The 26,910-nt window shown below is 51.0% G+C and overlaps 1 protein-coding gene across 2 annotated transcripts in view; it reads left to right on the top strand.

Annotated features, from left to right (window-relative positions):
- UBASH3A (ubiquitin associated and SH3 domain containing A) overlaps positions 1-26,407 on the top strand; it is a gene marked incomplete at both ends in the record, with an annotated part of 39,724 nt that extends 13,317 nt beyond the window's left edge. The window contains 8 exons of one of the 2 annotated variants that reach the window (XM_082839450.1): positions 5,869-5,992; positions 11,464-11,563; positions 14,388-14,510; positions 15,811-15,903; positions 20,177-20,321; positions 20,976-21,082; positions 24,280-24,389; positions 26,270-26,407. In XM_082839450.1, the coding sequence (XP_082695576.1) occupies positions 5,869-5,992; positions 11,464-11,563; positions 14,388-14,510; positions 15,811-15,903; positions 20,177-20,321; positions 20,976-21,082; positions 24,280-24,389; positions 26,270-26,407 (940 nt within the window). The remainder of the gene's footprint in view (positions 1-5,868; positions 5,993-11,463; positions 11,564-14,387; positions 14,511-15,810; positions 15,904-20,176; positions 20,322-20,975; positions 21,083-24,279; positions 24,390-26,269) is intronic. The other variant, XM_082839451.1, reaches the window with a different exon arrangement.
- Positions 26,408-26,910: the final 503 nt, after the last annotated feature.

Below are 26,910 nucleotides of genomic sequence, written 5' to 3'. Positions count from 1 at the left end.
TGCACGTTCATATGTAATAGTTCCCTGGAAGGGAAGATGTCTATAAACGTCTAACAGTGGCTACCTGCAGGATTGAGGGTGGGAGTTGGGAGAATGGAATAGGAATGGGAGGGAGACTTTTCACCCTCTACCACTGCATAATTTTTAACTTTGTGAACCATAGAAATGCATTACTTATTCAAAATCTAAATTAATCAATTTTAAGTTTAAAGAAAAGAATATAAGGAAACTGGGTCAAAGGGAGAATAAAGGGAGAGAAGTCAGACAAACCCGGGGCCAAGCTCTGTGCACACCATGCACGCTGTGGGCCCCAGGCTCCGAGCTCTCCCACACCCAACGTGGAAAGGGATATGGCTTCCATGAAAAGATCACAGCCATCCCAGGTGTGGGTAGACCAGTCGTCCCGGAGAAGCACAGTTTTGCAGGTGTGGACATGGCCATGTGTCCAGTGGCCACAACAAAATCACAGGACATTGGTGTCACGAGGGACTGCAGAGATAATCAGGTACATCGTCATCCCTGAGAGCTGAGAACACTTGGGCCCAGGGAGGTGGAGGGGCCAGATGACATCACGCAATCAGGGAAGCACTTGGTTCCTTTTAGAACCAGCTCAGACCATCACCCGGTCCAATGAACCCTTTAAGGAGTAACAAGGGAGAAGATGCCGGTTCCACCCCAACTGACCATCTGAGGTCCAGGTGGTGTGGGCTCCCGTCTGGTCCCTGTCCTTTAGCAAGTCCTCAAATCCTTGCTCAGGACGAGAGAGCATCACTGTCGCCAGGCAGTCAGCAAACTGGATGTTTCTAGAACTATGCAGCTAAGATTCTGGAGAAAATGAGTTTGTGGCTATCGCATCTTTCACCTCACAGTTAATCTATTATTAGTCACCTGTCACCAAAGTAACGGTTCCAGCTTTTAAGCTGAACATTTCTGGGACTATTCCTTCTAGAAACAAGTTTCCCCTAGGAATTGATAAGTATTAACAAGAATTATAGCAAAAGAAGAGAAAACTAAGTACTGGGCTGGGCTGTGGGGTGTCTGATTGGCCGTGTTTTGGAAGCACCCCAGCTGTGCTGGGGAAGAAGTAAGACAAACTGTGATATGTGATTATGGGTCAGAAGGACAGAGAGCCAGCACTGTTGTTGGACTCAGCTGTCCCGGCTAAGTCTTTTAAAATGGCCCAAAGTGTACTTTATTAAACATTCAAACTTTTAAATTCAGAAAATGGCCCTAGAATGTCTGGACACCTTACTAATTGGTTGAGCAGAAATGCTGTCCGATGATACTGTCCAAGGCTACTTTAGCTGTGGGCAGACAAACTGTTGTTTATAGACAGTGGATAAATATCTCTGACAGTGTCAGCACAGAATTCACACTTGGGACGTGCAACCCAAGCAGGAAATATTATTGGCCTTACATCAGTGACCCACCACCAGTGCGACAATTCAGCCTTTGTGCCAATGGTTCAGGGTCTCTGGATTTACTCAGCAACAAAATGACCCCACAGTATTTGCTGTTACTTTGAAGAAAAAGATCAGAGGTGACCACTGTGATATTGATGGAACATAGTCATGCATCACAGCAGTTTTCAACCCTCCACAGACAAGGATGTATGTAGCATAATCTCGAACAAGGAGCCATGAACGTTAGAGCTTAGAGGACACTTTGTCCTCTTTGAGCCAAGATGAGAGACCCAACCCTGGAGCAATACATGCTCAGTAACTTTCCAAAACCACAGCGCAAGCTCCTGGCAAGCAGCTCAGACACAATAGAGATATTGTCATGGGCTGCATTGTGTCCCCCAAATTCGTACGTTGACGTCTGAAGCCCCAGCACCTCACAATGTGATTGTATTTAGAGATGGGTCTTTAAAGAGGTGACTAAGGTAAAATGAGGTCACAGGGTGGGCCCTAATCCAATTTGCCTGGTGTCCTTATAAGAAGAGGAGATCCGGACGCAGACACACACAGAAGGATGATCATGTGAGGACACAGGGAGAAGACGGCTGTGTACACACCAAGGAGAGAGGCCTCTGGAGGAACTAACCCCGCCCTTACCTTGATCTTGGACTCAGCCCCCAGACTGTATGAGAATCAGTATCTGTTACTTTAGCTGCCCTGTCCATGGTACCTCGCTACGGCATCCCTAGCAGACACAGTCCACACAACCCCACAGATGGCAGCTGTGCCCCTTTTAAAAGCCAAGGAGAATCTAAATACATCTATTTCTATGGTGTAAGTTAAGCAGTAAGTGGGTCTCCCACGTTTCAGAAAAAAACAGAAGTATTAAAATGCTACGTTCTTTCCTTTCTCTTCTCATCACCAACATCCCGGTCGTAATCAAGGTTGTATTTCATTTGAAAGAGTAGCAAAAAAAAAAAAAAATTCAATTTTTCTCTCCAGCTGTAAGCTTCACAGATGTTATTTATAGATAAGGAGGCTTCACTCTCTGCCCTGAGGGCTGGGAGCAGGGTGCGGGAGGGCCACACCTCGCCCTCAGGAAGGGGAAACCCACCAGCATTTCCTGTGTCAACATGAGACTCTGCAAATACTGAGAGCGTGCTCACTAGAAGAGGGAAATGTCAATGGTCTGAATAAGGGGATCACGTTCTTGTCTACTTATGACCAGTTAAAGATGTCCAATGTGCTGACATCTGACGCTGTGAGAATATGAGCCTGTAAATCTATTTGACCTGGATCCTGCTGTTACGGACCAGGGCTCTTAGCTTCCTTAATCAATGGAAATTGATCAGAGGCCAGACAAGAAATTCAGGCACGGCTTTGCTGGGACCACTGCTGCCACAGGGGGGAGTGAGAACCAACAACAGATTCCCTTGCTTGCCTGCTCCCCGAGGGGGGGCGAGCTAGTTCCTTATATGGGGCGAGGGTAGGGTGTGTCCAGGGGTCAGGCTGGAGGGGCGACTTAGGTGGTCTGCCCACCCCTTAGGTGGTGGTGTGTGCAGGGGGCACGCGCAGTGCCCTGCTTTTGCTCCCGACACCCTGTTTCTGCTCCAGGCTCTTCAAAAGTGGCAGTTGGGTTTTTTGGTCTCTTTGTATCTTTTGGGTCCAGAATTTGACCCAACTGGGTATGCACTCAGTTATTTTCAGTCCTGTACAGTTTCTTTGTATTCTGTTGCTGGAGGAGAGGTATGTCCAGGTGCAAGGCCTGCAGCAAAGGGTCCCAGGTCCCAGCCTGTCTCACCGCCAGTAGGATTTACCGCTCAAGACAGGACAGGCAACAAGATGGGAAGGGAAGGTACGACTGGCAGACAGTTTCAGAAGTGAGTTCACTACATCGAAACACCGCGTGGGCACTGAGGGTCCCGGGTGTACGGTTGTGATGGTGAAAAGCAGGTGGCCTGAGCCTGTGGGCCCCTGAGATGCAGGAGAAATGATGCCACTCCCAGCTCAGGACCTGGTTAGGGTCTCAGGATGGAGGCCTGGGAGCCATCAGCTTTACGAGAACTGGGGGACTTGGGGCCACTGTGGGAGAGAAAGGCAAACATTTACAAATGGGCCGAATAAGTAGAAACACACCACGTTCATGATGGAGCAAAATGAATCCTCCCAGAGCCATTTCCAGGTTTAATGAAATTCCAGGGAAAATCCCAATGGGATCGTCTGTTGGAACTTCACTGAGTGATTGAAAATTTATCTGGGAGAATAAATAGGCGAGAAGAGCTGAGAACACTTTGAAAAATAACAGTGATGAGAGGAGATATTTACCCTACCAGATATTAAAAGCATGTTATAAATCTATAATATGGTACTGACTTGAGGGAAAGAGAAAAAATAGATCCGTGGAACAGACTAGCTAACAGAGCAGGAGACCTGGTATATTAGGAGGTTCCTATCTGATAAATACATCAGAAATAGGAAAATAAATGGGTGTAAGATAAAAGGTGTTCTGTATGACCTCACAGCACACACTGATATCAGTTTAATTCTGAGTCAAGAATTAAACAGAAAAAGAAACTCATTTTAAAATAGAAGGCAGTTTAAACGACTGTATTTCTGATTGCTGGACTGGGGAGAGCTTTGAAAGCAGAGAAGCAGTGGAATGGATCTTAGGGTGAGACTTAACAGATGTGTCTTTAATACTGATTATTAAATGCTTAAAATGTAAGCCTTCTGTATGTTAAAACTCATAAAGAATACTACAATTTAAAGAGCAAGATGAGAACATGCTTTCCAGAGAATAGTAAGAAAGATGACGTTCCCTTACCAGTCACTCACGTGAGCAGACTGTCTGCCTCCTTCTCTTCCCCCGTAAACTGGAGGCCCAGGCATCCCTGGACACTCTGCCCACCCGTTGATTTGTGTCCGATTTTTTCATTGAACCCAGAGGCCACCTACTGCATTCCTCACTCCTATCCACCGGGACAGGTGAACGTCAGAAGGGTGTCCACCAGCTCTGGTCACCTGCAGCCTCTGGGCCCACGTGCCCTTCTCCCCACAGCACACTGTAATGCTGGGTCCAAACTCCTAGCCAGGGCCACCTGTTCACGGCGTGTGGCATCCCATCTCTCCTGGGCATCCCATGCCCTCCAAGGGCATCACGCCAGCATCACCTGTCATCCCAAGGCCCTCCCCAATGGCTCCCACCAGCAAGCAAACATGCTGTCATCTTAAAAACAAAGTCAAGCACAAGCTATCTTTTTTTCCCATTTCCCTCTCTAGCTACTGTCCATTTCTCTCCTCTGATTGTATCTTTTTCACTCAGCCTTGTTTGAAACTAGCCCACATGCTCTAAAGCAGACTACAGGCCTCCTGAGGACAGCTTCAGTCTAACTAGTCGTCCTTTTACGACCACCAGGACAGGTGTTCAGATCCCATGGGCAAGGGAACCAGAGGTGCTTGTAAATTGTTTTTAACTAGAGTTTACAAAGATGGCCTTTCGCTTTCTAAAGGGAATCTCCCCTGGGAACCTGGCCATTTCCTGCTCTTGGAGGATTTGCATCCATGACGGTCGGCGCCTGGCCCCTCCCCTGTTCCTCACCTCGGCACCAGCAGCCACTCGCCTTCCGGAGTTCTCACAGCTCTGGTGTGCCATGACCTTTGCCCTCAGTGGTCCTCAGAGCCCCCAGACGGCTGCCCACCTGGGGCACCTTTCTTGATCCCCTAGACGAGCAGCAGTTTCTTCGCCTGCAACTGCTCGGGCACCGTGGTCACCCGCCCACCCGCTAACGCATCTGTGCCTTTCTTGTGTGTTGCCATGGTGTTTAATGTGTCTGTTCCACTCCCTTATCCCTGTTCCCAACCATGAGCATCTTCACACCTTTGGTTATTTTAGAAGGCGATTCTTAGAGGATGATGCACTGGTTTGCTCGGGCCTCATAACAAGATATCATAGACATGGTGACTTAAACAGCAGGTGTCCCTTCTCTTGCAGCCCTGGAGGCTGGAGGTCCAACTGAAGCTGGTCCCTCCCGAGGCCTCTCTCCCGGGTGTGTAGATGGCCGTCTCCTCCCAGTGTCCCCACATTGTCGTCCCTGTGTCCTGATCTCCTCTTCTCAAAAGGATGCAGTCAGATTGAATTAGCACCCACCCTAGTGACCTCATTTTACCTTCATCAGCTCTTTAAAGGTCCGACCTCCAAATAGGGTCCCATTCGGAGGTCCTGGGGGTCAGGACTATACACCTGAGGGCACACAGTTCAGTCTGTAACAGGTGGTGACGGAGAACGTGAACCACCACCACTGGCTCAGGAGCTGCTATGTGCTGGGCACTGGGCCATTTTGAACCATTGTTTCGTTTCATCCCCACGATGACCCCACCCACCTGTCGCATCGCATGCGTGCTCTCCATCACGTGACGACCGGATGCTTCCCGGGGTCGTCACGACACTGATCTCTTTCCTCTCCCACAGGACGTACACCTTCGGTGTAGCCCCAGACCCGAGCTCCGGGAAGGACGGTGAAGCCAGCAGCAGACGGAACGGGGAGCCTCAGCCTCTGCCCGTGTCCCAGAGCAGCAGCCTGCAGTCCCTACAGGTGACGGGGCCCTGAGGTCAAATGAGCCGCTCACAGCCCGACTCTGTGTCGACTCCGGGTAGACTCGGCTCCTCAGGGGCAGCTTTCATTCAGACACTGCTGCCCTGAGCTCAGACCCAGGTGGGCCAGCAAGGGCCCCATCTCTCTGCTACCAGGTCCCCCTGCTCCGTCCACCCCGGGCAGAGGGTGACCCCCGCACACACGCACACACTGTGAGCCTGACCACTGTCATCATGGCACTAGGTCACGGGGCAGGAAAGGGGCAGGGACCCAGCCCTCCTGGGGGGCCACACTCTCACCCTAACTCTGCCATCGGCCAGCTGCCTCCTTCCCCAAGAGCCCACCGGCCCCCAGAGCTTGCCTCCAGTTCAGACAAGAGCTGAGCGCAGGGCAGGGGACCCTGGGAGGACAATGGGTGACCTCTTTAGCTGGGCCTTCAGGGGGTGAACGGCCTGGGTGGAGAAGCTGCAGACTGGGAGCCAGAGGCCTGCCAGCCCCAGACCGATGAAAATGGGGCCCCCGGCCCAGACTCTCTGGGAATGAGGGGGGCCGGCCTGGACTGGGGCCGTGGGCTCCCCGAGGCTGAGCCCCCCTTTCAGATTGAAGGAGGGGAGGAGCTGGCTTGCAATGGTCAGCCCCGAGCTCGAGCTCGGCCTCTGTCTGAACGCTGGTGCTTTAAATGAACGAGAACCTGACACCGTCCCCGATAACAGAACCCTCCCCTGGCCTGAGGTCACTCCATCCAGGCAGTGAGAAAGGAAAACTGGCCATCGTTTTGCTATGGTCGAGTAGTGGGCTGAAAAACGTCTCCAAAGAGGTAAGGTCCCAATTCCTGCCACCTGTTATGAGGAAAATGGTCTTTGCATGTGGGACTGAGATAAGGATCTTGATGGGGAGATCATCTTGCAGGCCCTAAACCTAATCACAGGAAACAGGGGATGCGATGCTCATAGGCGAGGAGACAGGCACACAGGGAGAAGCCACGTGACCTCGGGGCAGAGACTGCGGCCACACAGCCACACGTCAAGGATGCTGGGGCCACCGGGACCCTCCCCTAGAGCCTCTGAGGGGGCCTGGCCCTGCGACACCTTGATTTTGGACTTCCGGTCTTCAGAACTGGAAGAGAAGAAGCTTCCTTTGTGTTCAGCCCCCGCAGTTGGTGCTTTGTTACAGCAGTCCCGGGAAAGGCATCCGGCGCCTTCTGTCAAAGGATCTGATGTGGGCTTCCCTGGTGGCACAGCGGTTGAGAGTCCGCCTGCCGATGCAGGGGACGCGGGTTCGTGCCCCGGTCCGGGAAGATCCCACATGCCGCGGAGCGGCTGGGCCCGTGAGCCATGGCCGCTGAGCCGGCGCGTCCGGAGCCTGTGCTCCGCAACGGGAGAGGCCACAACAGTGAGAGGCCCGCGTACCGCAAAAAAAAAAAAAAAAAAGATCTGATGCAGCCCTGCTGTTGTGTGGGCCCAGGGGTTAGTCCATTCCACTCCCCACGGACCTTTCACTTTATCATAATATTCCTGATGCAAAGCTCTGCATTTCAAAGTTCAACTCCTCCATGCTCTTCCAGGGAAGAAAATGCCCCCAGTCCAAAACCTCAGCCCGAGGCAGTGATGTGCTTTGAGACCATCAGTGAGCAGATCCAGGTTGGGAGCACGTGTGTGTCCTGTGACCTACCGGGAAGATCCGTCCTCGGCAGGGGGAATGAAATAGAAAGGGGGTCCTGGTGTCCGTGCAGGCAGTCCCACAGCCATACTTCAAAATGTAAGACAGCAATGGGACTTCCCTGGTGGCACAGTGGCTGGGACTCCGTGCTCCAAAGGCAGGGGGCTCGGGTTCAATCCTCAGTCAGGGAACTAGATCCCACATGCACGCCACAACTAAGGAGCCCACGTGCCGCAACTAAGAAGCCCACATGCTGCAACTAAGACCCAGTGCAACCAAATAAATAATTTTAAAAAATGTAAGACAGCAAGACGACCTTCCCCTTGCAGCTGCCGGAGGTCGGTGTTTGCATCCTGGACCAAACATCGGCGCCCTCCACCACAGTATTCACTTCACCTTGACCTTGTGCCCATTTTGAAGACTCGGCCCCAAGGCCCCGAGAAACTACCTGTGGAGACTTTGACCGTCCCATCGGCTCACAAACACCGCATTTCATGCGCCCGTCGGAACGTAGTCAGGTCCACTGAGAAGAACATGTATGTCAAGCAGCTGGAGATTCTGCACCCCCCCGGGGGTGGGTGGGCCCCATGAGGGGTTGGGAGGGTCTGGCTGGGGCTGCCCATGATGCCGGACCCAAGAGCGCTTGTGAGGCAGGTGCAGTTTGCCCGAGACCCTACTTTCTGGTGTCTGCCCTTCTCAGCAATTCCCAACCACTTTCCAACACGCGGGGACTCTGCTGGGGCCCCTTCGTCCTTCTTGATGAACTTGAAGACGTGCTGGGGGGGCAGCCAGAGGTGCAGACCCTCGAGGCCCCACCCCTGTCGGCAGAATCAATCCCAAGGGCGTGGTCAGTAGCACTGGCCAGTTTCAAATGAACGCTGTGTCTCTCAGGGTGTTTACCTGTTAAAAATACCTACATTTTCCTCTCCAGTATTTGGGGGAAACCAGAGTGTGATTCTGGGTCTGGTGATGGAGTTCACACTGAGGAGGGCCACATCTCGTCACCTCTTCCTCACCTCACTCAATAGCAAAGATACAGGGACTTCTCCGGTGGTCCAGTGGTTAAGACTCCACACTTCCGATGCAGGGGGCGAGAGTTCGATCCCCAGTCAGGGAACTAAGCTCCCACAGGCTGCGCAGAGCAGCCGAAAGAAGAAAATAGCAGATACAAACTATCAACTTCTCTCAGTTTCACCCCGAAGCCCACCTTCAGAGGGATGTGAGGCCAAAGATGGGGAGGGAGAGAAAGGGTCCACCTGAGGAAGGGGAGTGGCCAGGGCAAAGCAGACCTCTGGCTGGAGCTGTCTCCTGTCCAGACGCCCTCCCCCTTCTGACCGTCCTGGTGACCGTGGCTCCAGGCATGACCAAGTCCCGTGTCTTCCCTGGAGTCCCCACCTCCTGTGGCAGGCACTGTCAGCTCTGCCCCTCGTCCTCTGCCATCTGTGACTCATCTTTCCATGTTGGTCCAGAGGCCCCAGTGAGATCCGAGGCCCCCTAAGTGGGGCACCTGTGGACGACACCTTGTGTCCCAGCATCTGGCACGCGTGTCCCCAGACCCTGACGGCGCGAGTCCCCAGAGGCAGCGGGCCTGTGCTGATGTGGAATTTCCCATCCTGCTCCAGAGTCGAGTCCCCTGAATGGTCTGGGCCTGGCACTGGGCAGCATCACCCCCGCCCCCAGGGCTGGGAGGCGAGCTCCTTCAGGGTCCCGGCCCAGCCTCAGCGCCTCCCTCGAGAGGTTCTCTGTCACCTCTGGGGCTCCCGGGGGAGGCCTGTGCCCCACACAGCTGTCCTGGCGGCTCCACGTCGGCTCCGCCCTCACCCTCTGCAGGTCACTCTCACCTCTCTGGCCATCTCAGCTCTCCCTCATTCTCTCCGTCTTTTTTGCAGAAAATGTGCTCAGGCTTCCTCTCGAGGTCAACCTCTCCCTCCGACATAGCACAGCGAGGAGAAGGTTCAGCCCCAGCTCCCCTGAGGAAACCCCTAGCCACCCCGCATATAGAGGCCCCCTCCTCAAAGACCCCCCACGCCACAGCCTGGAATGCAGCCCTTGGGTTAATTCACCAAAGTACTGACCTCCCCAAGAGCAAAGGTGGACATGAGCCCTGCAGTTTTGAGGCCCAAAGGCCGTCTGAGCCCCTGCCCAAAGCAAAGGGGGAGAGCTCCAGAGAGCTCTGCTGTTTCCACAGCTGGACCCTGCTAACCTCCTGTCAATGCCTTTCTCTCCCCAAAATAAATAAAGTAAAATAAAGTGCTGTTTTCCCCTAGCACTCAGCCAAACAGAAAAACGCCAGCTATGGGAAAGAAGGACCAGCAAGAAAGGAGAAGGAAGGGGTAGATGCAGGCCTTCTCCCCTGGGTGCCCAGAGCTGAACACACGACCTGGCACCCTGGAGAACCACGTTTAAGCAGAGAACCACATTTAACACACCAACACTGGAGTGGTCCCAGAGGGCCCCTTGGAAGAAAACCAGTGCCAACAACAGAGGAGACTAGGATGGATGGATGGATGGTTAAATGATAGATAGATTAGATAGAGAGATAGATAGAGAGATAGATAGGTAGATAGATAGATAGATAGGTAGATAGATACATAGATAGATAGGTAGATAGATAGATGATTGATAAATAGATAATAGATAGATTTTATAGATAGATATAGATATAGATACACACACACAGATGGTCCCCAACTTACAATGGTTCAACTTACAGTTGTTTGACTTTAAGATGATGCAAAAGCAATATGCATTCAGTAGAATTTTGAATACTTGAATTTTGAATTTTCCCAGACTAGTGACATGTGGTCCAGTCCTCTCTCTGATGTTGGGCAGATATCAAATGATATTAAATGCATTTTTTACTTAAGATATTTTCAATTTATATGGGTTTATTGGGATGTAACCCCATCCTGTGTTGAGGAAGATTTGTACATATCTAATAGTATATACATATATCTATTATATATAATAGATATTATGTAATCTATAATATAATAGTATATTATAATATAGTACATTATGATAGATATATTATAATATAGTATATTATAAAGATTATAATTATATTATATAATTGAATTACAATTACATATCATATTATAAAGTAATAAATGTATATTTTATTATATTTAGATAGATTCAGATCATTTCCTAAGAAGTCACTATGGAGGGGTGAATATTTGTGTCCCCCACCAAATTCCTATGTTGAAATCTTGTTGATCAATGTGATGGTGTTTGGAGGTGGGGCTTAGGTCATGCGGGTGGGGCTCTCATGAAAGGGGTTAGTGACCTTATGGAAAAGACCCCAGAGAGCTCCCTTACCCTCCACCGTGTGAGGACACAGTGAGATGTTAGCCCGAAAGAGGGCCCTCAACTAACTGTGCTGGTGCCTGATCTCTGGCACCCTGAGACTTCCAGCCTCCAGAACCATGAGACACAAATTTCTGTTGTTTCTAAGCCACCCAGGGTATTTTATTACAGCAGCCTGAAGGGACCAAGACAAAGGGTAAGAACTTGGAAGAGACAGAAAGTAGACAGTTGATGTGTCATGATGTGGGTCATTTGTTCCACTTTCTTTTCATTTCCTATGTGTGCTGTAGTGCCCAGAAAATTAAAAGTTGCAAGAAATTAGAGATCACCTGCAATTCTAGCCCCTTCTCATCATAATGATCCTGGTAAAACGGGCTGTAGCTACTGAGCGAGGAAGGAAGAGACGTGGTGTCCAGGCCACCACTGGACGAGGGGGAGAAGCTGCTGGAACAAGTGTCATAAGGTGGGTGTTCACTCTCACGTGCCTCTTTCCACCATTCCAGGCCACCATACTGAGGAAAAGCGTCCTGGTGGTGCGCCATGGGGAGAGAGTGGACCAGATCTTCGGGAAGTCCTGGCTGCAGCAGTGTTCCACTCCCGACGGTAGGTGCAGTCCTGGAGAATCCAGAGGCAGGAATTAGACAGAGCTAACAGATGAGATCACGTCTCAGACTTCTTAGCCAGAGCCCCTGGGGCACCATTCTTCAGAATGACCATGCATAGACTGTTCATGTGGGATAGACACACGTTCCAACTCTCTCCACAGGCATTACATGTGTGCATGTGAGCGTGTATGCATCTGTAAGTATCTTACCTCAAACGCTTTGGGGAAGATGGAGGAATGGTTTTCAATAGTAAGCAAGTCTGCTGGAGTGACACGTGGACAGCCCTGTGTGTCCTGGCAGCACACACGTGGCATTTGGTTAGTGGGTAAGGCACTGCCTTGAAAGCCAGTCACTCTGACCGCAGTCACGGACCCTCAGCTGCTGGCACATACCCCAGCTTGCAATCTCACAGCCACATCTTTCTGAGGTCCTCTTCCCTGCGGTGGTCGCTTCCCTACAATGTCTGGCCGTGCTATACTCAACTGAAGGGCATATTTTTTAACGTATTGGGTGCTTACCCCAACTTCACCCCTCTGGATGCCAAGAACTGAGAACAGGGCTTGTAAACACAAAATACCCACAGTCTCTGTACTGATCCACAATTGTATCACACACATCCCCTAATGGAAAGTCCAGAGTGCCACTATTTCTGAGCCATGGATAATTATATAAATGAAAGTATTAAGTGAACCTAGTGATAAAATCCATTCACAGTGGCTGGACTTGCTGAGCCCTTGGGGATCCCTCCAGGAGCCCAACAGGCCAAGAAAGGGGGAGGTGAATAGGGGAAGCATTGGCAGATGACCTGAATGCAGAAGAAAATTCCTGAGCAAATGACATCATGACTACACCTATCGCCAAGAACCCATAGAACTAATGCAATGCTTGTCTCTACAAAACAAGACCAAGTAGAGGCACAAAGGCTCAGGGAAGAAACAGGTGGCTCTGAAGATGCATTGGCATTCAAACAAAGAATTATAAGACACTTCTTGCAATAAAACAATTACTAAGACTACAGACTGAAATGGCACACACGTCAGTAGGTATATGATGGTGGTGGTGGTGTGAGAACCAGACCAAACAACCAACATCAAAAAAAGAGTGACTGAAAAAAAAAAAAAAAAGAGTGACTGGACTTCATAAAAAGAGGGAAAAGATTTGGTCATCTATGCAAAAGATCAAGTCACCTATAAGGGAAAATATTTTAAAGGCACTGGAAATTCCCAGCTTAGAGGAAGCTGCTGATGGGTCTTCTACCAGGTAAGGAAGCCCTGGCAAAGTGCGTTGTGACTGTCTACTTGGTCTGAATTCTGCAAGTTGCAGTGTTTGATCAATTACAATGACAGGTATTTGGGGACACTGCTGGCCTCCCCTTGCATTCCGGCGTCCCTCCTGGTTTCTGCTCACTTCTGGACGAAGGACCCACACCCTCTATGGCCCCTGACTTCCCAGCGGCACTGGCCCAGGGCACCCCTATTCGCTCAGACTGTACTCCCGTCAGAACCCAACCACCCCCCAGCTCCTCGGCTTCTTCTGAGCTCTGCCCTCTGCCTCACAAAGTGATCACAGATAAAGCATCAGTGAGGGCAAAAGTCCTCAGTGGAGTAGTTTCACATTTGGGGATGACAGATGCCCTTGAGAATATGACAGACGTGACGGACCTTCGCTTTGAATGAAAAACAAATACCAGCTTTCCCTGCGGGCACACCTAACACTCGCATTTAATAAAGGTCTGTAAAGCTTACGGTTCAAACAAAGTCTCTGCCAGTGGAAATTCCAGGGAGGCAGCTTCCAGAAAAATCTTGCATGGAACCTAAAATCACAAGGCATGCAGATAGCCTCCTCCTGCCTCCCCTCGGTGAACTGCTGGGAGGCTGGGGTGGCGTGTTCAGGAGCAAGTGACAGGCCAGCCGTATGACGTATGGCAGGTCTCAGGAGAGGCAGGTTGGCTGCTAGAATCTGTTGTAGCCAGGAGGTTTGGGGGCCACTTGGGAGGATGAGAGGGCTTGGTGTGGTGTGGCGTGATTATCCATTTATCCGCAGGGATAATTGGATAATCTGAGGATGAGATCAGACCTGACCCTATTGGCCACTACCTCTGAGCCAGGCTCCGGGCTCCAAGCATTATCTTGCTGATTCATTCAGACAACTCTGTTGTTTCCCGATTTTTATTGATAAGGGAGATTAGTCAGTTGCCTCTACACACACAGCTAGTAACTTGTGGTGCCAGGATTTGCACCAGATGGTCCAATCTTCGAGCCCAAGGTCAAACTCAAAGTGAACCAAGGTGCTCTGAGCCTCTGAACGGGTGGTGGTGGTGGGGAGTCCCAGTGGAGCCCCCTGATGTCCAGTCCTACCTCAAGCAGCTGACTAATAATACACAATGCGGGACCCTCTCCCGCCATCTGTATTCTGTCCCGTAGGCAATGGGACATCTTCAAGCTATGGGGACGGGTTGAGTTTCATCTAATTAATTAATACCAATTTGAGATTCTTATCGAGTTAAGCTAAATCAGTCTCGGCTCTTAATCAGGAAGATTGTATGAATGACTCTTCATGGGGGGGGGTGGTTTGAGAGGACAAAGAAGGTCCCATGGTTCCTATGGCTGAAACATACGTTTTCTGTGTTTGAGGGAATGGGTGGTGGGAGTAGGACTTCCTCCTGGCATCCACATCACAGAGCATGCTCAAGAAAAAACACAGTCGACCACAATGTAAATAATTACCATGTTTCAAACGTGGGTCTTGATCTTAAGAGTTTAGTGGGACAAATGTGCACTAACTCTGTGGAACTGAGCATCTGGTACGTATTTATGCTTTAGGGAAATACTACCGGCCAGACCTGAACTTCCCTCGCAGTCTGCCCAGACGGAGCCGAGGTATCAAAGACTTTGAAAACGATCCACCTTTATCGTCCTGTGGAATTTTCCAGTCCAGAATGGCAGGTATGTTTGAGGATCATTCTAGTAGGAATAGTCACAATAGTGGTAGCAGTGATTATCACTCACGTGTATTGAGTCCTTGCTACGTGCCCTTGGAGGTCAGATCTCCCCTTTATATAAGGGCACCAGTCCTCATAAATTGCTCGTCTTAGCTTGATCACCTCTATAAAGACCCTACATTCAAAGAAGGTCACACTGTGAGGCATGGGGTTAGGACTCCAACGTATGAATTTAGGGAACAGAAATCAGCCCATCACAACATCCACGGAAACCTCACTGGTGTTGGTACCTTGCAGATTTTGTACTGAAGAGATCTCCTTCTTTCCCAAAGACCAGGTCCTCTAATTTTGCAAGAAGAAATGTGATTTACAGGCTTGTCCTTCCATGAGCCCCAGGGGGCTTGAGTTTCCATTACTACAGATGACCATGAACTTGAAACAGCACCCACTTGATGCTCACAGTTCTGTGGGTCAGAAACACAAACACAACATGGCTGGGTTCTCTGTTCAGGGTCTGAACTCTGATATCAAGCTGCTGGCTGGGCTGACTTCCCACCTGGAGCCTCCTGGAAGCAATTCCACATTCGTTGGGCTGGTGGGAGAATTCAGTTCCTTGTGGTTGTAGGACTGAAGTCCTCACTTCCTTGCCTGGTGCCAGCAGAGGGCCTGCTGGATTCCTAGAGCCCACCCACCTTCCTTGCAACATGGCCCCCTCCATCTTGGAAGCCAACAATAGAGAATTTATTGCATGTCAAATCCCTCTACCTTTGGTTTTTAAAAAAATTTTTATTATAGTTGATTTACAATATCATATAAGTTTCAGGTGTACAGCAAAGTGGTTCCGTTTTAGACAGACAGATAGATAGATAGATGTTCTTTATCAGATTCTTTTCCCTTATAGGTTATTACAAAATATTGAGTCTAGTTCCCTGTGCTATGAAGAAGGACCTTGTTGGTTGTCTGTTTTATACATAGCAGTGTGAATATGTTATCTGACTTCTTTTCCGTGACCGGCTGGAGAAATCTCTGCTTTTAATGGGCTCACCTGAATGGGTCTGGCCCACCTGTGATAATCTCCCTTCTGCCTTATAACATAACCTGGTCACAGGGGTGCTAGCTCACCGTACTCACAGCTTCCACCCACACACCAGGGGATTATACAGGGTGTGTATACGGGGTGGTGGTGGGGATTCTTGGGGCCACTTAAGACCCTGCCTGCCACGGGTAGTAAGCCACCTGTTGGAGTTGCCACCATGGGTAGCTACAGTTATGAAGAGAGCACTTCTCCACCTGCTGTCTTCCAGGGGAAGCTCTGCTGGACAGTGGCATCAGGATCACCTCCGTCTTCACCTCCCCAGCCCTCCGCTGTGTGCAGACAGCCAAACACATCCTGGAAGGTCAGTGAGAACTGTAGCTAGCTTCTCATGTGGCCTTGACCTCATGACTCTTCTCCTGGGGGAGACGACAGTGAGCAGAGGTGAGACTGGGGTGGGTGACCACGAATGGCCACACAAAGTCACAAGACAGCTGTGAACCAGCCCTCGAGGACTGTTAGGAGGCACTGAGCCAGTTAGCATTTCTGGAAGGTCAGGATTGTAATTCGCCTTTGGCCTGCTTCTGCCATGTGTTTTTTAAAAAGCTGGGGGCGAGGGTGTTCCCAGAGAGCTGAGAACTGCTGTGGTCCCTTCTCAAGTCCAAAATGCAAGACTCCCTGGGCAAGGGAATCGGCTCCTGGGAGCTGTTCGGTACCATCAAAAGCTGCTGTGTGATCGGAAGCCAGTGGCAGACCCTTCTGAGCGAGCGTCCACCTACAGGAAGAAGCAACTTCCTGCCAGAGATGGGCAGCCTGCCCTGGAGGTCCTGGTTCCGCCCCTCCCAGTGTGGGGAAGGGGACACAAGACCTAGGTTGCCATGCATGCACGGCCGGTCCTCCACAGTGATGGGAATGAGGGCAGAGCGTGTGGACACAGGTGTAGCAGGTGGGCACATGTGGAGGAGGTGGCTTGCCTCTGCTTTCTCAGAGACACAGGAAGTCAGGTCACCAGGTGAGCATGAGAAAGGGGAGTGCTGAACGTGTGACATGCTTATTGGGGAGGGGGGCCAGGACAGGGATGGGGAAGTACAAGGTGACCATTGGGCAGCACAAAGGCCACTTGACGTCATGGGCACAGCCTTACACGGAGACCCATCAGCTGGGCTGGGGCTGCCCCCAGGCATGGGCCAGGAGGAGCGGAAGGACCTGGGGCTGTAACCCCAGACGGGTTTGAGAAGTGAGTACGATGAAGCAAGAAAGGGTGCGAGGTGCACAGGGAAGGGCCGTGGAGATTGAGTGGAGATTTTAAGCTGTGTAAGGTAGGGAGTTAGGGGCTGGGGGAGGCCAATGATACCAAGAAAAGAGTCAGCTCCGTGGAGTGAAATCCCGGGAGGTGGCTGGAGGGTTGGAATCCGACACGGGGGACAGGAGGCTACAGAGAAAGGAAGGCTGGCTGGAGATAGAGAAGGGGATGGCACTGAGCTTAGAGGGGGTTGCAGCTGCTGGGAATGACCTACTAGATCAAGGTCAGGGAGGAAGGACATCAGTGGAGGAAGGGGACAAAGCGGAAAGAGGCTACTGCTGGAGCGGTGTCAGAAAGAGGGCAGCAAGTGGACCTTCACGGGAGGAGCTGTTGAAACGATGGCGGGTCCGCCAGCCTGAGCCCCTCCCCAATATCTCCTCCACGTAGATCAGAGAAGCTCGGACAAAGTGCCTTCCCAATTCTGCCATGCAGCTGGGAATCCCTCCAAGGGATGGACCTGATCCTTGCACAGGACCCGTGTGGGCCCGTGGCCAATCCAGTCCTTTCCTACCTTCTCATTAACGTGCTGTTTCTTGATCCACTGGCTAAGTTGTGAGGGTAGAAACCCATTTCATCACCGTCCACTTTCCACACATTTAAAACTCGGACGTCGTCTCTGTGCATCGTCAGCCCTGCAGACGTCCTCCGTTTGTCATTTCTCATCCGAGCATGACAGGGGACCCTGGACTCCCCTGCACGGTTTCTCGGGTCCCTGAGATGGAGAAACGCCCATGGTTTCCCCCACTGTTGAGATGCGCACGTTCATTGCTTTGCTTCCCTGCAGCTCTGGGCTCTGCACCCATGGAGCCGAGGGCAGGTTAACGCACAATGTCAGCTGCTAAACAAACCCGGGAGGGGCCCAGGACCCCGCCGTGTGTGCTCTGTTTCCATTTGATAACTCTTAATAAATAGGACAGAAGAAAGCAAAATAGATATGAAGTCATTCTATCCCCGGATAGCTTAGGATCAATATATGTGTAATTAACTCACAGCTACAGTGATCAGATGTGAAGAAAGTAAGAAACACGCACAGATACAGGATAAAAGGTGACAGGCTCATCCCCGATTCTCCTATGCCCCCCACCCGCCTTTAAACCTGCCATTTAATGGAACCTATTTTGTTTTAACCCATCCGAGAGGCTGATACTTTTCCACTAACCTAAAAAAACACTTGAATTTCCATCTGAGGCTGGCAGCCCACAGGTGAGCGGGGGTGACACCTGCAGATAGCCTGTGTCCAGCCAGGCCAGCACGCAGATGTCTCTGACAGTGACTGCTTCCTCCGAGTCACCAGGCCCTTTCCTAAGGATGCTCTCGGGCTCCCTTTCCCCACCCAGCCTCCCAGCCATGGTCACGATGTATGAAAAAAAAGATAAAGGAATATTCTTTTGGCCTTAAACGAATATAACTGAGAGCTTCAAAAACATTTTTCATAACTTTATCCCCTTTTGGTTATCCTTCATGTTTCTTCATTATGAACGTATCGGTTCCAATTTCTCTGACTTCTATTATGTGGATCTCTTGCATTTAAAATAAAAGCTCCCCAAAATGTTTTCTGACCATGATCATGTCAATGTCTTTAACATGATCTCTCATTGACTTTTACTCTCTATGCAGGTGGGGAGAGGACGACAAAGTCAGTTAAAAGAGCATAAATCCATAAATCCTGTGTTAACCCAGAAAGCAGGATGCCCGGCCTTCTTCATATGTCCTCGAACATGACCATCCTGTTCCCCAGAATGCTAAGCTTTATCTCACCACCATGTCAGTGAATGTGTCCAGACGGACCATTTCCCAAAGTGTGATCCACAGAACAGGAAGAGGGCCCAACGCCATTTGGGACACTCTCCAGACTCCTTTTTTTTAATTTTGTAGAGTATTATTTTTCTTTTTTCAATTTATTTTTTATTGAAGAATAGTTGAATTACAATGTTGTGTTAATTTCTGCTGTACAGCAAAGTGACTCAGTTATATGCATATATATTCTTTTTCATATTCTTTTCCATTATGGTTTATCACAGGATATTGAATGTAGTTCCCTGCGCTCTACAGTAGGACCTTGTTGTTTACCCAGCCTATATATAATAGTTTGCATCTGCTAATCTCAAACTCCCAATCCATCCGTCTCCAAACTCTTTCTTCGTGTCACCTATTCCCGGTGGACACGAGCCCCTCACAGGCTGCGGGAGAGCCCAGGAGCCCCATCAACCAGGCTTAACTCTCTTTTCTAAATGTGCTTTGCAAAGGAACCCATTTCATGAGCCTGAAATACACCTTGGGAATGGGTTTTATTGCCAGCATTTCCGTTTAATGTCATTTTCTCCATTTCGAATAAAAGCATTAAGGTCTTGTTTTCCCCCACTCAAAAAGAGGTGACTTCAGTTTACAGGTCTCTTACTGAAGGTATTAAAAAAAAAAATGTCAGCTTATGGAATGTGCTTTTCTGTAGCAAACATATGTACTATTTTTGGCAAAACAGATGAAGTATACTTAGATGCAAATATGATTATATGAAGTCTTGTCCAAAACAACTTCACCAGTTAGATTTTACTGAATTCATGACTTCCATTTCCAGTTTTGTTTAATTTACAATAGCAAGTGGAGGTTTTTTCTCATTAAAAAAAAAATTGGGCTTCCCTGGTGGCGCAGTGGTTGAGTGTCCGCCTGCTGATGCAGGGCACACGGGTTCATGCCCCGGTCCGGGAAGATCCCACATGCTGCAGAGCAGCTAGGCCCGTGAGCCATGGCTGCTGAGCCTGTGCGTCCGGAGCCTGTGCTCCGCAACGGGAGAGGCCACAGCAGTGAGAGGCCTGCGTACTGCAAAAAAAAAAAAAAAAAAAATCCTAGGGATGGGCCAGTTGTGAGAGATAGAATGTTCCAGAAGGTGACTCCCATCCACCCTCCGCTTCAGCTCAGTCCGGGGTAAGTGTTTACCAGGATGGCGCTTCTGTGTGACTAACAAGCTCCACAATTGCCCTCATCTTTTCCTCAGATCATTGGACCAGCCAAGTCCTCATAGGTGCAGGTTCCTTCTTGACCCAAGGAGGCGCGCGGGTGCCGCGCGCTATGGGGCTGCATTGGGTGACCAGGATGAGCTCCAGGGAGGCTGCTGCCAGTGGCACCTCCCGGATCCCAAGAGACTCTGGCCCTTCCTGATGAACAGAGGGTCATCACTCCTCTCACACCCTCCAGCTGCCCCGTGGCTTTTGTCTGAGAAGTAGTGTAAAGTCAGATTTTGTTCCAAAGCTTTGATTTAGACCTAGGAAGAGCCTTCTTTACAGACAGCCGAAACAGACGCCGAAGATGATAAACACTTGCATTCTGTTGAATCCAGAGCTCAAACTGGAGAAGAAAATTAAGATAAGAGTGGAGCCCGGAATCTTCGAATGGACCAAATGGGAGGCTGGCAAAACTACCCCGACCCTCATGACCCTGGAAGAGCTGAAAGGGGCGAACTTCAACGTCAGCATGGATTATAGGTGAGCCGCCTCGCGTCGTCTGATGCTGGGGTTTTCTCGTTCTTGTTAAAGAAAAATTACCACGACGCTTGGTAAAGATACCAAGGAAGGCTTTATTCAAGAGGGACCGCTGCAGTGGGGGGTTGCGGAACGGGAGGAAGATCAGATTCCCCTCCGAATACAAGGCCAAGTGGGGATTCTTCCTCCCAGGAGCAGGGTGGGGCGATGGGAGATTCTTAAGAGAACAGGGTGATTCTCGCTAAACGGAACCCGAAAGGATCCTTCCCGCAGGCAGGCCAGGGGATCGGACACCTCCTGGGGTTGGAGGGGAAGCCGAGTTTGCTCGGATATCCAGAGTGGTCAGATACGGGGGTGGGCGATTCTGGCTAAACTGAGTCCACAAGGTTGGCTGTGAAGCCCACAGGTCGGGCCCGTTGAGAAGAGGGTCGGCCAGTCTGGCTAGAGTTCGTCAGCCAGAGAACCTGCATCTCCCTCTGCCCGCGGCTGGCCGCCATCACAAGCCCGTGTGGCTGGTGCGCAGTGAGAAGGCACGCTGGAGGCCCAACGCCAGCTCTTTGCTGGTTTTGAGCACAGATCTGGAGGCTTGCTGCTGACCGCGAGCCCTGGCTAGAGGCGCGCCGTCACCTTTCTTCTGTTCCCCTCCCCCTCCTCCAGGCCCGCCTTCCCCCTTCCCTCCCTCCTGCCCGCCGAGCGCTACGAGGATTACCTGCACAGGTGTGCGGTGAGCATGGAACAGATGGTCAGCATCCGCCCGCAGGATGGTAAGTGCCCCTGTCGTCCTCGGGTACCAGCCGCCCTGGGGTTGGGTTCTCACCTCCGGGAGGGAAATGATGGATTTTTGAACCTAGGGATGCCCCAGCCTCCCCTGCCCCATTTCCCTACCACTGGAGTGCTACACCGCTGCCCCTGCATAGACACGTGCCCCCCGACCCAGGCCCTGGGGCCCCTGATTTCGGAACCAAGACCTGATGGGATCCAGGACAGAAGGGTCAACACAGACCACCCAAGCCCACTTCCTAGGAAACAAAAGAAACTAAGGAGCAAACAGCCAAATGTTGGGTCATGTTTAAATGACAGTTCAAACAAAGCGTCTGTTTAAGTTGATGGTTGAGACCATTAAAGAAATTTGAACATGGAATTTAAATCTGGAATCTGAATATGGAAGCATTTAAGAAATATTAATGCTAATTTTGTGAGGTGTGATAATAGCATGGTTGTCGTGTAAGAATGAAAAGTCCTCATTTGGAGATGCAAACCGAAGTATATCCTGTGAAATGACGTGATGTTTGGGATGTGCTTTAAAACACTTCACTAAGTGTCCATCAACCAATGAATGGATTAAGAAGATGTGGTGCGTATACACAATGGAATATTACTCAGCCATAAAAAAGAATGAAATTTTGACATTTGCAACAACATGGATGGACTTGAAGGGCGTTACGCTGAGTGAAATTAGTCAGACAGAGAAAGACAAACATATGTGGAATCTAAAAAATACAACAAACTAGTGAATATAACAAAAAAGAGGCAGACTCACAGGTATTGAAAACAAACGAGGAGTACCAGTGGGGAGAGGAAACGGGGAGGGGCACGATAGGGGTAGGGGATTAAGAGGTGCAAGCCATTAGGTATAAAATAAGCTACAAGGATATACTGTACAACATAGGGAACATAGCCAATATTTTATAGCAACTAAATGGCGTATAGCCTTTAAAAATTGTGAATCAGGGGCTTCCCTGGTGGCGCAGTGGTTGAGAGTCTGCCTGCCGATGCAGGGGCCGTGGGTTCGTGTCCCGGTCCGGGAAGATCCCACATGCCGTGGAGCAGCTGGGCCCGCGAGCCATGGCCGCTGAGCCTGCGCGTCCGGAGCCAGAGGCCACAACAGTGAGAGGCCCACGTACCGCAAAAAAAAAAAAAAAAATTGTGAATCACTATATTGTACACCTTATATAATATTGTCACTTATACAGTATAATATTGTACATAAACTATACTTCAGTAAAAATAAAATAAAAATACTTCACAGAAAAGGGCGTGGGGTAGCAGACAGATGATACAAGATGGGCAAAATGTCAACAACCGTTGGAGCTCCCTGATGGGAGCACGGGGATTCATCAGACCCGCTTTTGGGGTATATATGAAAATGTCCGTAGTAAAACTCGAAGAACGAATCCTATAAGATTTAAGTTAGCAAGTGCGTATCGAACATCAGCAATGTGTCAGGTACCAGATAAAGCATCATGGGAAAAATCTAAGCAAAGAAGACACACGTTCTGCCCTCAAAGGGTATGAATGTTGTTGGAGGGAAAGGCGCAAACGTCTGGAGTATTAGGAATATTAAATAACATGAAAAAGAGCTCAGAACAAGTCGAGAAGGGACCACCCGGCCCGCTTGCCCCACCATCGTTCTTTCCATCCCTTGTCCAAAGGAGCTCAGGGGACCAAAGACTCTGATGACCAGGACCTCGGGGACAGCTGAGCCCCTGCCCTCCCGCCAGAGTCCCCAGTGCACCGTGGGGCACAGGCTCTGAGACCTCAACCTTGCGGTGTCCAGCACCGCACGCACGCCCGGCCCCGAGACGGGTCCACGTGACCTGTTTTGACTGATGGGCGCCCTGGGGAAGGTGCTTTTGGAAACCACACCTTAGTGGCCTTTGACTCATTATCAGTCTCCCGTTGCTCACAATTATCGCTCCAGGCCATCAGAGGACAGAATGAAATGAGGGCCTTTCCCGCACCCAGGCCCCGCCCTGGCCCACCTGTCTGCACCTGACCCAGGCTGAAATTCAGTGTCCACGGATGACCTTCCTTCCAAGCATCTCCCTACGGTCCTGAGGGCTTCTGGAAGAGGACGCAGAACCATTGCTTCATTACCTCTAGGGTCTACTGAGCCCTGCCCGTGACACAGGTGGCCGCGGCCTGCTGCAGGGATGCAGACCCATCCACCCATGGCTGTGGCACCTAGGACGCAGCACCTGAGCAGTGGAATGAGTAGGGTTTGGAAGGCAAAGGCGGGGCCGGGAGGAGGCGGAGACGTGTGGATCCAGCGGACAGAGCAATGGAAAGTCCAGTGGGGCTGGAGAGTAAAACCTAACACCTGCCAATCCTGCGGCACTGGTGGCCCGTCACAGGCTTTCCCTGTTAGGCCCTCACCCTCCCGTGCGGTCTGAGATATCACCTCCACTGACACCATGTGACTTGGAAGCTCAGAGTGTCTAGGAGGCCGCCGTGTCCAGGTGGCCCGGCTGGAGAGCACAGCCCAGGGGTCAAACCTGCATGTCCGGCAACCTCACCATGACCTTGGAGGCCAAAGAAATGAGTGTGAAATTACTCAGAAATAACACAGGAGAAGCAGGTGGGGGCTTGGCTCTGGGGGTCACACCGGAGAATTTATAGCCACATTAGGGGCAAATGAATAGATCGCTCTGTGACTCTCAGCTTTCCAGGGAAGCTCAGGTTCTGATTCCGTCCTCAGGTGGCGGGCTGGGTCCGGCCTTGGGGCCCCCCTGGCTCACGCGCGGGTCTAACTCCCAGCCTTGCCCGCGCCCGTCACCTTTAGGAGACTCACTCGGCCCTGGACTCTGGAGGTCTTTCTGTAAAGAGAGAGTCATCCGTGGCCCCTTTGGCACTGAGCAGCTGATCTTTCGCAAGCTCACAGACGAGGCCTGGACGAGGCCGCTCAGCGCACAGCGCCGGCCCATCCCTGAAGCTTGCGGGCGGGTGCAGCCACCCGAGCCCCGCACAGGATGCGACGGGCTCAGAAGAACTTCTACACAAACGAGAGGCCGACTGCCAGTGTTAATGAGCTCTTACCAACCACGCCTCCCTCCTACCCGGGGTCCCTCAAGGCCTCGGGGCACCACGAGCTTGTTCCGCCCGACAACTTTGCCCCCCCCACCGTCTAATAAGACGCGTTCTCTGTGCCTGCTCTGACCTCGGGGTGTCCTTCCTCCCACAGTGGGCGTCATCCTGGTCGTGGGCCATGGCTCGGCGCTGGACTCCTGCACGCGCCCACTCCTTGGGCTGCCGCCCCGGGACTGCACAGTGTTCACCCAGCTAGTGAGGAAGGTACGCGCCCCCTCGTTCGTGTTTCTGCCGCAGAAACAGGCAGCCCGACGATGCGGCGTCACCACACGCCCCTCTCAGGACGAAGACAAGCGTCCTGACAACCCAGGGCAGCAGGGACCCACCTGTCACCTGAGAACGTGCCCGCCTGCTCTGACGCAAAGGGCAGCCTTGGGCAGGGAGCTGACGGGGAGGTTTGTCATCTTTACCATTATGGCAACTGTGGCCATTTGCTACCCACATAATACAAAAAACAAGACAGAGAACTTTTATTATCAGGTCACATGATAATTCCTCTCACTCCAGTAGTTGAGCACTTGGTCCAGTTGGGGGGTGAGACATTTGGATAAGAAGAGAAAGGGCGGTTGCTGGGCTCACTTGCTCTGGGGACTGGGGGGCTGACGGACAGAAGGGAGCCCCTCCCTCTTGCCTTTGGAGTCATCCAGCCTCAGAACACACGAGCTGGGCAAAGCTGCTGGGGTGCCTGGTGCCGGGCCGGGGCCGTATAAACACATACTGAAAAAGCAAGCAGGTGACGGATGTGTAGAGAAGGATAACGGGTACTTTGGACCAAACTGTGGAGCATCACCCGGCAAAGCAGAGGTGGCTTTTATCCAGATGGCGAGGTGAATGGAGGCGGGAAACTCAGGACTCAGACCGTGCCCCCATCCCTGCCCCCTAAATCTACTCAGGGCCTTGCTGCTGCTGACATCACCACGTCTCCCGTCCCCACGTACTCCGACGTGGCCGCTCCTATTCTTGCATCCCTTCCCACCCCGGGGCCCCCTGGGGGTCCTTGTTATCCATGCAGACAGCAGTGCTGCACACGCCAGACGCTGACTGAGACTGCATGTCAATTGCATGTTGACACGGTTCCAAAATCCCATTAGTCTTTGTGGCCAAATTCCCACCCACCCCCCTGACCCTTGGCCTCCCCTCTCGAGATGCCAGCCTTGCACTTCCACACTCCCGCCACTTTCTTACACTGAGGATTTAGAGTCCACCCCACCCCATCCCCAAGTTAGCTGGACTTGCCAGTTAATATCAGAAACTCATCAAGGGCTTTCCCAACCAACCATGGGCCTTAAAGTCAGGGGCAGCCGAAAACGGACATTCAGGAGCCCACCCCCATCACACTCATCCCCGAACCCTCCCCCCAGGCTCTACACACAGAAGGAGAGAGGGCCCCTGAGTCAACGCCAGCCCCCACTTGCATCCTGCCCCCCAGGTTGGAATTTTTGCACGTTTCTTCTAAGCAAGGAATTTCCGGACATTGAAAAGAGAGGGGGAAAAAAGGAAAGCAGAACACGTAAACAAACAAAGCCTTAAGAACAAAGATCTGCTCCAAACCATTTATTTTACAGGGAATTGAGGTCTAAAGTTTCGCTTTGTCCTTTAATCTTGGGTTTGAAAACACAATACCTGTATCCTTTTGTGACGCTGAATTCGAGAATGGAAGCCGCTCTTGAAGCAGTAGGGTAGACAGAAGGGGTTCTCAGTCTCAACACTGTTGACATCTGGGCGAGACGATGCTGTGCTACGGGGACTGTCCTGTGCATTGTGGGATGTTTAGAAGCATCCCTGGCCTCTACTCCTGAGATGCCGTAGCACCCCCGGCTGTGACCAAGAGTAAGGTCTGCAGACATTTCCCGCTGCCCGTGGGAGGGGCGGGGAGGCCCCACTGAGGGCTGCTGCGTTGGATGTTAGCACTGCCCGTGGGAGGGCGGGGAGGCCCCACTGAGGGCTGCTGCGTTGGATGTTAGCGCTGCATTCAAGGCATCGTGGGGACGTCACGCCAGCCTCCAAGGCTGTTGCCTTTGGAACAAGTCTGAAATCCATGGACCTGGTATAAAATAATAATAAGTGATTTAACTCTGTTCTAGATCCCTTCTCTGGGTATGTGCTTCTTAGAAGAAAACAAAGAAGAAGGAAAATGGGAGCTGGTGAACCCTCCCGTGAAGACGCTGACTCATGGCTCAAACTCAGCGTTTAACTGGAGTAACTGGATCCCGGGCAACTAAGAGCCGCCTCTATGTTTGCATAATTCACAATGATGAAGAGGGGAAACGCTTCGCAGTGGCTGTAAGATACTGTTATTTCGAAGAGGTCATAGTCTCCCCTAGTGTGACTTGTAGAAGCACAAAAGGCACTTTTAGATACCAGAGTGTTTGCCCTCCGCGGACCGTCATCCTGTGAGCTTAGCTGTGGGGATGCCACCGTGTACCATGTGCATTGGCCATGTGGCTTGGAGGGGAATGAGGAACCATGACACTGACCCCACAGAAAATTCTACTTTACTTTATATGTTTTTATTCATCAAATTCCCAATCGTTTTTTTCTTTTTCTGTTTCAATCACTCTTTGGCTATGTCCACATAAGCCAAAAGAGGTGGAATATTGAATAAAATGTTGCAAGGAAACCACCTACCAGATGAAAACCGGGAAACAGGCTTGGTGACCACAGACCAGGTATTAGCTTCCTAATTGCTATAGTAAGCTGGAGTTAGGAATATTAGGAATAGCTT

This window comes from Leucopleurus acutus, assembly GCF_964270905.1.
Source record: "Leucopleurus acutus genome assembly, chromosome: 5".
Taxonomy (NCBI): Eukaryota; Metazoa; Chordata; class Mammalia; order Artiodactyla; family Delphinidae; genus Leucopleurus; species Leucopleurus acutus.
Note: the sequence above shows the minus strand (reverse complement) of the source record. Positions and strands in the feature narration are given on the sequence as shown.